This window comes from Rhinoderma darwinii, chromosome 1 (assembly GCF_050947455.1).
Source record: "Rhinoderma darwinii isolate aRhiDar2 chromosome 1, aRhiDar2.hap1, whole genome shotgun sequence".
Lineage (NCBI taxonomy): Eukaryota > Metazoa > Chordata > Amphibia > Anura > Rhinodermatidae > Rhinoderma > Rhinoderma darwinii.
This window is the reverse complement of record NC_134687.1, coordinates 554,121,729-554,133,532: the sequence shown is the minus strand read 5'-3', so window position 1 is coordinate 554,133,532 and position 11,804 is coordinate 554,121,729. Positions and strand designations below refer to the sequence as shown.

The 11,804-nt window shown below is 42.1% G+C and overlaps 1 protein-coding gene across 3 annotated transcripts in view; it reads right to left on the bottom strand.

The window, feature by feature from the left end:
• Positions 1–2,584: 2,584 nt before the first annotated feature.
• UTP15 (UTP15 small subunit processome component) overlaps positions 2,585–11,804 on the bottom strand; it is a 34,978-nt gene continuing 25,758 nt past the window's right edge. For 2 of the 3 annotated variants that reach the window (XM_075838123.1, XM_075838115.1), the window contains 3 exons: positions 11,119–11,252; positions 5,632–5,690; positions 2,585–3,061 (listed from right to left, as the gene is read on the bottom strand). In XM_075838123.1, the coding sequence (XP_075694238.1) occupies positions 2,829–3,061; positions 5,632–5,690; positions 11,119–11,252 (426 nt within the window). In that variant the 3' untranslated portion in view covers positions 2,585–2,828. Of the gene's footprint in view, positions 3,062–5,481; positions 5,537–5,631; positions 5,691–11,118; positions 11,253–11,804 lie in introns of all 3 variants that reach the window. The other variant, XM_075838132.1, reaches the window with a different exon arrangement.

Genomic DNA, 11,804 nt, shown 5'->3' with positions numbered 1-11,804 from the left:
AAAAATAAAAGGATGTTCAAAAAACGATGCCAATCTAAAGTACACATATGGGGGATGTTAATTAGCAACAATTTTGTGTGGTATAACTGCCTGTCTTATAAGCAGATACATTTAAAGAGGCTCTGTCACCAGATTTTGCAAGCCCTATCTGCTATTGCAGCAGATCGGCGCTGCAATGTAGATTACAGTAACGTTTTTATTTTTAAAAAAACTAGCATTTTTGGCCAAGTTATGACCATTTTTGCATTTATGCAAATGAGGCTTGCAAAAGTACAATTGGGCGTGTTTACAGTAAAAGTACAACTGGGCGTGTATTATGTGTGTTACATCGGGGCGTGTTTACTACTTTTACTAGCTGGGCGTTCTGACGAGAAGTATCATCCACTTCTCTTCAGAACGCCCAGCTTCTGGCAGTGCAAAGACACAGCATGTTCTCGAGAGATCACGCTGTGACGTCACTCACTTCCTGCCCCAGGTCCTGCATCGTGTCGGCCACATCGGCACCAGAGGCTACAGTTGATTCTGCAGCAGCATCAGCGTTTGCAGGTAAGTAGCTACATCGACTTACCTGCTAACGCCGATGCTGCTGCAGAATCAACTGTAGCCTCTGGTGCCGATGTGTCCTCGCTCGTCCGACACGATGCAGGACCTGTGAGTGACGTCACAGCGTGATCTCTCGAGAACACGCTGTGTCTGCACTGCCAGAAGCTGGGCGTTCTGAAGAGAAGTGGATGATACTTCGTCACAACGCCCAGCTAGTAAAAGAAGTAAACACGCCCAGATGTACGCACATAATACACGCCCACTTGGACTTTTGCAAGCCTCATTTGCATAAATACAAATATGGTCATAACTTGGCCAAAAATGCTCGTTTTTTAAAAAATAAAAACGTTACTGTAATCTACATTGCAGCGCCGATCTGCTGCAATAGCAGATAGGGCTTGCAAAATCTGGTGACAGAGCCTCTTTAAGTTGAGAAAAATGAAAATTTTTGCAATTTTTCGCTACATTTTGGTGTTTTTCACAATTAAATACTGAACATATCAAGCAAATTTTGCCAGTAACATAAAGTCCAATGTATCACGAGAAAACAATCTCAGAATCGCTTTGATAGGTGAAAGCATTCCGAAGTTATTACCACAAAATGAAACATGTCAGATTTGAAAAATGAGGCTGTGTCAGGAAGGTCAAAAGTGGCCAAAGAGAGAAGGGGTTAAAAAATACAACCCGCTCCAAAAACAACAAGCCAGCAACAGAAAAAAAAACCCAACAACTTATGGGTCTCAGAATATGGCAACACAAAACAAATGTTTTTTTCTTTGTAAGAGTCATCATAAAAAAAAAAAAAAGAACTATATAACTTTGGTATTGGTAATGAAAATAACATGTGGGAAAGCTCCCGACGTACACGATAAATGTGTTCATTGGACTCCATTATCCTGACGGAGACCAAAAGTGTCCCTTTTGACCTCCGTCGAGCTGCTATACCTTTGTTTATGGAGGATGTAATAGAGTAGAAGACTTCGCTATTCCATCATGAGAGATCCCACAAAAAAAATTATATCACACGGTGAACGTGTTTTTTTTTTTTTTTTTAAACATTGGAGCCTATGAGTGACAGATGCCACTATATGGTATCCGTCACAGGTATACGTTAACTTATACCTCAGGGAGCTCTCGACATCACAGTCTAAATATGGACAGTGTTGTCAGGAGCAGTACAGGAGTCGCCGGGCTTTGCTTTGGGACTCAAGCGATAGGAGACTCCTGACGTCAGGACACATACGGACAGTGACGTCAAGCGTTTCCTAGCGCTGGAGTCCCCGAGCAGAGTATCAGCTAGCACTCTGCCTGGGCACATCAGTACTGCTCCTGACGTCACTGTTCATACATGGACATTGACTTCGGGACGTATTCCACTGTATGCCATACAGTGGAATACGTTTGGGTCTTTCGTTGGAGATATACGTCAGATGTCTTCCCAACCTATATCTCTGATGGAGTGCCTAAACATAATGTGAATGGGGCCCTACCTTTTAAGAAATTATTTGCACTCTCGTCAGTCTGAATGGGAATTTGTCAGCTAGAATTTTCCAAAATTCCTTAAAATTAATGGAATGGAAACACTTGCACCTCAATTCGAACATCTATTTTGGCACGTAAAAACTTACAATGTATGTGGAATGATCACGAAAAACCAATGAGAGCAACTGATTTTTTTTTACATGAAATATTATACATAATTGTTTCCCATTACTGCTTCATACAATATCTATAAACGTAGCATTCTGGATGTTTCCTGCTACAAAAAGTAGTCACCAAGTTCACGAGAAGACCGAATTCTCCACAGTAAGAGCATTGTAGCCCGGGCGTGACCTGGATGTCATCTCAGCCTGCTTTAGGCAAGCTATTTTGTCATATTCCATCATCCAAACAAGGAAAAGCTATGGAGTCGTGTGGCAGTGCCAGGCAATCACCTGCTATACACATCATGTGATAATACCAGGCTCCCTACCAACTGTGCATGAACGTCGTAGACAAACCAGCAGTATGCCACTCAAAATAACAGGCAGGAAACGGAATGGAAGCGGGCAAGGACCTTTACCTGCATTCATTACAAGTCAGCCATCCAACACAGAGTTCATGTAAAAATAAAGTTGCCTCAAATACTTTCTTTAAAAGGCTGTGACAGTTCAACCCCCAGAAATATGAAACCGGCTACATGGGATTTAAAACAATGCTGACATTTGCTTTGGATCAAACCATCCCATTAAAAATATATTAAAACATGGTATAAAAAAAATACATGTCCACTGGTAATAGCAGGATCATGAGGAGGATTGTACAGCCATCAAGTTCTTTTTCTCTGGAATACTTGTTGGTTTGGTCTCTCTGAAGATGGTTTCTTTTTTGCTGGCCATAGTGGCAAAGAGAGTGTCCATCATCCCCAAAACTTCTAGGAGTTCTTCCTGGTAACTGATTTCTCTCTCTAGTGTGTCTTGGAGCCTCAGAAATAATTTATCCACTACAGATGACTGGTTTATGACAGGAGAATATATGTCTAAAGAAGAAAAAGGAAAACAAAGTTTGGACACTGAACACGCATATAACTGCACCAATACTGTACCATGTCATCTTAGCCACACACATTTTTACCTCCAACAAAATCGGAAGAAAATAATTTCCATTCAGGAACTGGAAAATTTAGGGAATAACTAGTTTCCCATTTAAAGAACATGGCTCGGTTGTTCCTTTAATCTTTTTGATCCTTCTGCTTTCATTCGATTTGGTCAAATTGCAATCAAAACTAAGAATTATATAAAGAATTCTTCTATATGTGTCCAGGGAGATCAACCACCCCCTCCCTCCCCCGCACTATCTTGTGTCTGGCTGTAAAACAACTGGCTGCAGAAGGAGCCTCCCCCGACTAGATATTTAGAGATTCGATAAGACTACACAGCAGCGGTCCTCAATATTTTTAGGCTTGCGAGTCACTTTCGAATAAAATAGATGGTATTGAGCCACACTAAATATCAAAAGGTTAAAAAGTCTATTAAGCATGACAGAAGTGCAATGCTTCAAACCATATGGTTTTGACCCTTGTACAAGGTCCTAGAATTGCTTTGGAATCTTTGGTACAACTAGTGCATAATACCGTGTTTCCCCGATAGTAAGACACCCCCGATTGTAAGACGTATCGGGGGTTTCAGGGGGGTCGGCTAATATAAGCCGTACCCCGAAAGTAAGACATATGTCTTACTTTCGGGGAAACACGGGGGTATTGCCGCCTCCTGCCCACTTCCGCGCCGCCCCCCTCTCCATACGTCACCGCGCCGTCCCCTGCACTTGCTCCTGCTGCAACTGCCGGAATCGAAGCGCGCGCCGATTCCGGCAGTTTAACCCATTAAATGCCGCTGTCAATAGTGACAGCGGCATTTAATGTGTTTGACAGAGGGGGGAGCTCCCTCTGTCACCCGATCGGCGCCCCCGCAAACAAATCGCGGGTCGCCGTCGGGTTTCCATGACAGCCGGGGGTCTAACAAAGACCCCCAGGTCTGCCTTCAGCATCTGCCTGTTAGGCGATGCCGGAGGCATGACCTAATAGGTTGCCTGTCAGTTTTACACTGACAGGCAATAATGCTTCGGTATACTAAGTATACCAAAGCATTATATATGCGATCGGCACATCGCATAGTGAAGTCCCCTGGTGGGACTAAAAAAAAAAATGTAAAACAGTTAAATAAAGTTTGTGAAAAAAAAAATAAAAATCGACAATTTTTTTACAATATAAGACATACCCCGAAAGTAAGACATAGTGGGGCTTTTGGGGATAAAAAGAAAGTAAGACACTGTCTTACTTTCGGGGAAACACGGTAGTATCTGAAGCCAACAGCTGAAAAGTCACATGCATGGGGCCTGGGATACTCATGTGGCCCCTGAGCCGCTGGTTGTGGAGGATCGAACTACAGTATAAACCAGTGCTTCACAAAATGAGGCTTGGATCACTTGTAAGGTGCTCCTCCTGCTGTTAGTAACTTTCGCCAGAAGTGATCCTATGATGCACGGGCCTTTCTATGGCTGCATCAATTATCGTCTAGTAACAGAACGGACTCCTTTTGTGCGTGTTTTAACCCCTTCCTGAAATCTGACATATGCCAATGTCATAGCTGGGTAGATGATAAGTATGGAGAGGGCACACAGGCTGAGCTCGCTCCATACAATGCGAGTGTCGGCTGTATGTTACAGCTGACACTTTACTGTAACGAGCAGAATCGCGCTCGTTTAACCCATTAAATATGAAACGAAAACCCATCAATGGTGACCATGGCATTAAACACGTTAGAAAGAGGGGGCGACCCTCACGAATAGCTCATGCCTCCTGTGATATGATCGCGGGTTGCCGATGGTTGATATGGCAGCCTGGGGGCCTAATGAACAAAAAGTGATCAAAACCTTGCATGTAACCCAAAATGGTACCACTAAAAACTACAGATTGTCCCCACAAAAAATATGCCCTGATGCAGCTCATATTGATGGAAAAACAAGAATTTGGCTACACAATAAATTTTACTTTTGAAAGTTTGTTTTTTTCCTTGTAAAAGCAATAAAATATAGAAAAAATATATATAAATTTTGGTATCGCTGTAATCGTATTGACACACAGAATAAAGTTAACACGTCGTTTTAATTGCATGGTGAATGCTGTAAAAACAAAGTGCAAGAAACAGGTTGTTTTTTTTTCCATTTTCTTCCACACAAATAATTTTTCCCCACTTTCCCAGTAGATTATATGGTACAATAAATGGTGCCATGAAAAACTACAACTCGTCCCACAAAAATCAAGCCCTCATACGGCTATAGCGATGGAAAAATAAAAGCTTGGAAGGAGGGGAGGAAAAACTGAAATTGAAAATCTGAAAAATGGCTGCGGCGGAAAGGGGTCAATGTTGCACTGGATTCAGGAGACACGTTTTGACATACATTTTTTGCCATTGAGTCCGACCAATGTTGAGGCCCAGGTATCAGTGCGTTCTGACTGCGGAGGCCACAAAAGAAAAAGATTGAGAAGCCTGATACAAACAGTGTTAACGGTAGCTGCAAGCGGAATCTTTTGTCTGAATTGCCACTTACCAATCACTTTTTCTGCCACATTTAACAATATTGGAGCATATCGAGGTTCCACCATGTGCCTATTATAAAAATAAAGAGGTAATCAATTATATTAAATACATGAAACAGCTATATGTCCTGCAGAGAAAATACAACTATTTTCTATAATACAAGAGGCATTACATTAATAATTTAGCCTTGGCAATAATAAATGATATATGATGGCTATCTGCATAGCAGTACAGAAATATATGGCAAAATCCCAAAGCAGATGAGTATTTTGGCAGCATACAAGGACCATTTCTGGACAGACGACGAGCTTTAACCCCTTCCCGACATTTGCCGTACATGTACGTCATGGAAAGCATTGACTTCCCGCAAAATGCCGTACATTTACGTCAAATGTTTGGCACCGGCTCAGAAGCTGAGTCGGTGCCATCATCGTCGGATCTCAGCTGTATCTTCCAGCTGACATCCGACTGTAACGGCGGGGACCGAAATTAGCTTCGATCCCCGCCATTAACCCCTTAAGTGCAGCGCTGAAACGCGATCGCTGCACTTAAGGTGTTTGCAGCTCATCGGAGCCCCAGCAATAAAATTGTCGGGGTTCCGGTGGCTGCAATGGCAACCGGAGGCCTAATACTGGCCTCCCGGTCTGCCTAGCACCGAAGCCGGTCAAGATCCGCCCGGCGGCGGAGCCTGATCGGCTTCCGTAGCTGCCGGCAAGATGGCGCCGGGTCAGGAGCTGATCCGGCGTCATCAGCGGTGGAAGTCAGCTGTACTGTACAGCTGACATCCACCTGTAACGGCAGGAACCGGAGCTAGCTCCGATCCCTGCCATTAACCCCTTCGATGCAGCAATCGAAAGCGATTGCTGCATCGTAGCGGTTACTAGCAGATCGCCAGCCCTGAGAGGCAATCGGGACTGGCAACTGCTGTTATGGCAACAGGAGACACAATGGTCTCCTGCTCTGCCATTACGGAAGCCGATTTAGGCCCCGCCAGGAGGCGAAGCCTAATCGGCTTGCTGTCAGTGAATGACTGACAGATCTAATACATTGCACTACATAGGCAGTGCAATGTATTAGAAAAAAAAAAATCTGACCGTTGGACCTTCAAGTCCCCTAGTGGGACTTGAAGAAAAGTGTAAAAAAAAAGTATGAAAAAAGTGTAAAAAAAAGTGCAAAAAATAAAAGTTTGAAAACAATAAAAGTTTCAAGTAATCAAATAAAACACAATCCCCCTTTTACTTTTATCAAGTCCTTTATTATTGAAAAATAATAATAAACCATATGTATTTGGTATCGCCACGACCGTAACGACCTGAGGTATCAAAATATTATATTATTTATTGCACGCGGTGAACAGCGTAAAAAAAAAACGTAAAAAACTTTACCAGAGTTTGTTTTTTGGTCACTTTGCCCTACAAATATTAGAATAAAAAGTGATCAAAAAGTCGCACGTATCCAAAAATGGTACCTATAAAAACTATAGCTCGTCCCGCAAAAAACAAGCCCTCATACACCTCCGTCGACAAAAAAATAAAAAAGTTATGGTTCTCACAACTTGGCGACAGAAAAAATACATTCTTTTTACAAAAGTAATTTTATTGTGGAAAAAGTTGTAAAACATAAAAAAATGCTATAAATTAGGTATCGCCAGAATCGTACTTACCCACAGAATAAAGTTAACATGTAATTTATAACGCATGGTGAACGCTGTATAAAAAAACCGAAAAAAGCTGTGCCAGAATTGCGTTTTTTTGTTTACCTGGCATCCCAAAAAATAGGATAAAAGGTGATCATAAAGTCGCATGTACCCCAAAATGGTACCAATAATAACTACAGCTCGTCCCGCAACAAAAAAGCCCTCATACCGCTACGTCTATGAAAAATAAAATTAGTTATGGCTCCAATAAGTCAGGAAATAAAAAAATATGCAGTTGTGCCCTTCTGTTTCAAGAGGCGATTTATTAAGGACCTAAAATTAGGGAACCAGGAAGGGGAGAGCCCAAACATATCCGCTGGAAGCGACGGTGCCCGTATTATACCAGGACAACACTTTCTCAGCAAAATTTCCCAAACTACAAAAGGTGCGGAGTATGGACCAAAAGGGGGATAAGAAATGACACCATTTATCAGTGCGACACTGGCCTGTGCGGAAAGGATTGCTTCACAGCGTAACACACATCTATGGATTATTCTTTTTTTTTTATACCACCTGACTATGCCCCTTATATACTCCGCCCCGCTTACATGTACCCCCACATTATAAAACACCAGCAATACTCAAACAAATATAGTACCAAGCAAAATCCGCTCTCCAAAAGCCAAATGGTGCTCCCTCGGCTCTGAACCCTACAGCGTCCCGAAACAGCAGTTTCCTTCAACATATATGGCATCGTCATACCCGGGAGAACCCTTTTAACATTTTTTGGGGTGTGTGTCTCCAGCGTCATAAGCTGGGCACGACATATTTGCCACTGAATGGCATATCTAGGGAAAAATATAAATTTTTAATTTGCACCATCCGCAGCGCATTCATTTATGGAAAAGACCTGTGGGGTGAAAATGCTCACTACACCCCTTAATAAATGCCTTGAGGGGTGCTGTTCCATAATGGGGTCACTTATCAGGGGTTTCTTTTTATTATTTCACATCTGAGCCTCTGCAGTTGTGAACCAATACTTTGTAAATCGCCAAATTAGGCCTCCACTCCGCATGGTACTCTTCACTTCTGAGCCCTGTCATATGTCCAGACAAAAGATTAGGGCCACATGTAGGGTGTTTCTAAAACCGGGAAACACCGCATAATAATTAGAGAGCTGTCTTGTTATGGTGGCACAAGCCGGGCACCACATATTGGCATATCTATGGAAAAAAAATCCAATTTTCACGCTGCAACATCGAGTGAACACTAATTTCTACAAAACACCTGCAGGGTTAAAATGCTTACTACACCCCTAGGTAAATGCATTGAGGGGTGTAGTTTCCAAAATGGGGTCACTTCTGGGGGGTTTCCACTGTTTTGGGCCCACAGGTGCCCAGAAACCAATCCAGCAACATCTGCACTCCAAATGGCGGTCCTTCCCTTCTGAGCCCTGCCGTTTGCCCAAACAGCAGTTTATGACCACATATGGGGTATTGCCGTACTCGGGAGAAATTGCTTTACAAATGTTGGGTTCTTTTTTTTCCTTTATTTGTTGAGAAAATGAAAAAATTTGCGCTAAAGCTACGTCTTATTGAAGAAAAAGGACTGTTTTTATTTTCACTGCCTAATTCTAATAAATTCTATGAAACATCTGTGGCGTCAAAATGCTCACTACGCCCCTAGATGAATTCCTCAAGAGGTGTAGTTTCCTAAATGGAGTCCCTTTTTGGGCGTTTTCATTGTTTTGTCCCCTCAGGGGCTTTGCAAATGTGACCTGGCCTCCGCAAATCATTCCTTCTAAATGTGATCTCAAAAAGCCAAATAGTGCTCTTTCCCTTCTAAGCCCTGCCGTGTGTCCAAACAGCCGTTTATTACCACTTGTGGGATATTGTTTTACTCGGGAGAAATTGCTTTACAAATTTTGTGCTGCTTTTTCTCCTTCAGTCCTTCTGGAAATGAGAAAAAATTAGCTAAACCTAGATTTTTTTTGAAAAAATGTAGATTATTATTTTCAGGGCCTACTTCCAATAATTTCTGCAAAAAAACTGTGGGGTTAAATCGCTCACTATACCCCTAGATAATTTCCTCAATGGGTGTAGTCTCCAAAATGGGGTCACTTGTGGGGGGTTTCCACTGTTTTGTCCCCTCAGGGGCTTTGTAAATGTGACATGGCCTCCGCAAACCATTCCTGCTAAATGTGAACTCCAAAAGCCAAATAGCGCTCTTTTCCTTCTCAGCCACGCTGTGTCTCCAAACAACCGTTTATTACCACATGTGGGGTATTGTTTTACTCGGGAGAAATTGCTTTACAAATTTTGTGGTGCTTTTTCTCCTTCAGTCCTTGTGGAAATTATAAAAAATTAGCTAAACCTACATTTTCTTTAAAAAAATTTAGATCGTCATTTTCAGGGCCTACTTCCAATAATTTATGCAAAACACCTGTTGCGTCAAAACATTCACTATACCCCTAGATAATTTCCTCAATGGGTGTAGTTTCCAAAATGGGGTCACTTGTGGGGGGGGTTTCCACAGTTTTATCCCCTCAGGGGCTTTGTAAATGTGACATGGCCTCTGCAAACCATTCCTGCTAAATTTGAGTTCCAAAAGCCAAATGGCGCTCTTTCCCTTCTCAGCCTCGCCGTGTGTCCAAACAGTCGTTTATTACCACATGTGGGGTATTGTTTTACTCGGGAGAAATTTTTCTCCTTTAGTCCTTGTGGAAATGAGAAAAAAATCGCTAAAGCTACATTTTCTTTGAAGAAATGTTGATTTTAATTTTCAGGGCCTACTTCCAATAATTTCTGTAAAAAACCTGTGCGGTCAAAATGCTCACTACACCCCTAGATAATTTCCTTGAGGTGTCTAGTTTCCCAGATGGGGTCACTTTTGGGGGATTTTTACTGTTTTGTCACTGCAAGAGCCCTTCAAACCGGACATGGTGCCTAAAATATATTCTAACAAAAATAAGGCCCCAAAATCCACTAGGTGCTCCTTTGCTTCTGAGGCCGGTGCTTCAGTCCAGTAGCACGCGAGAGCCACATGTGGGGTATTTCCTAAAACTGCAGAAACTGGGCAACAAATATGGAGTTGCATTTCTCTGGTAAAACCTTCTGTGTTATAAAAAAAATTGTATTAAAAATTTATTTCTGCAGAAAAATATGAAATTTGTAAATTTCACCTCTACTTTGCTTTAATTCCTGTGAAATGTGTAAAGGGTTAAGACATTTTCTAACTGCTGTTTTGAATACTTTGAGGGGTGAAGTTTTTAAAATGGGGTGACTTTTTGGGGGTTTCTAATATATAAGGCCCTCAAAACCACTTCACAACTGAACTGGCCCCTGTAAAAATAGCCTTTTGAAATTTTCTTGAAAATGTGAGAAATTGCTGCTAAAGTTCTAAGCCTTGTGAGGTCATAGAAAAATAAAAGGATGTTCAAAAAACAATGCCAATCTAAAGTAGACATATGGGGGATGTTAATTAGCAACAATTTTGTGTGGTATAACTGCCTGTCTTACAAGCAGATACATTTAAATTGAGAAAAATGCTAATTTTTGCAATTTTTCGCTAATTTTTGGTGTTTTTCACAATTAAATACTGAACATATCGAGCAAATTTTGCCAGTAACATAAAGTCCAATGTGTCACGAGAAAACAATCTCAGAATCGCTTGGATAGGTGAAAGCATTCCGGAGTTATTACCACATAAAGTGACACATGTCAGATTTGAAAAATGAGGCCCTGTTAGGAAGGTCAAAAGTGGCTAAAGAGGGAAGGGGTTAATTGCAATGGCGTACACATCAACAATGATCAACAAGCGAGCCACGTGAACAGCAAATAAAGTGACACGGATACTACTTACTTGATGAGGAAGGTGAGTATTACGCACAGTTGTTTCTCATCCCTCCCTGCTAGGGCGTTTTTAAGCGTTCCTCGTCGTTCAATTTCATGCATAACCGCCACAGTCAATTCTGGGGTTGAGGTTCTAACCGAAGTCTAAGACATAGGCAAACCAGATCAATTACATAATATATTAGAGTGACACTATAGGACAGGGGGCCATGCTACAAAAAAATACATAAGAGTGACTTTGTTCATGGCAGCTAATCAGATTTCAGCTGTCAGACTGCGATGAAAGTTGTGGAATTAATCACCTGATCTGACAACCTCCGCTTTCAGCAGAATGAAGGAGCGATGGCATTTGGCTGGACTGTGCTTTGCATGCGCTACACCCGCTGCGGCACTAACAAGAACGTCGTGGCCCCTGCATTTTGTTGATTAGTGGGGGTCAGAAACCCACCAATCAGACGTTGATGGCCTGTACTAAACTGCAGCTGCGAGGTAAACACTAAAAACCTCCACATTCCCTGGAGAAGGCCCACTATCCAGGTGCCTAGTGCCCAGGCTTCGCAGCACACACATGTACACCCCTTCTGGCCCCAGTTGGGCATAAGTGATCTAGGGCAATGTGCATATGAGGAATATCAGATATGCAGCATCAAGCATGTTCTGTATTCTAGAATGAACCAAACTTGCAGTAGGTACAGC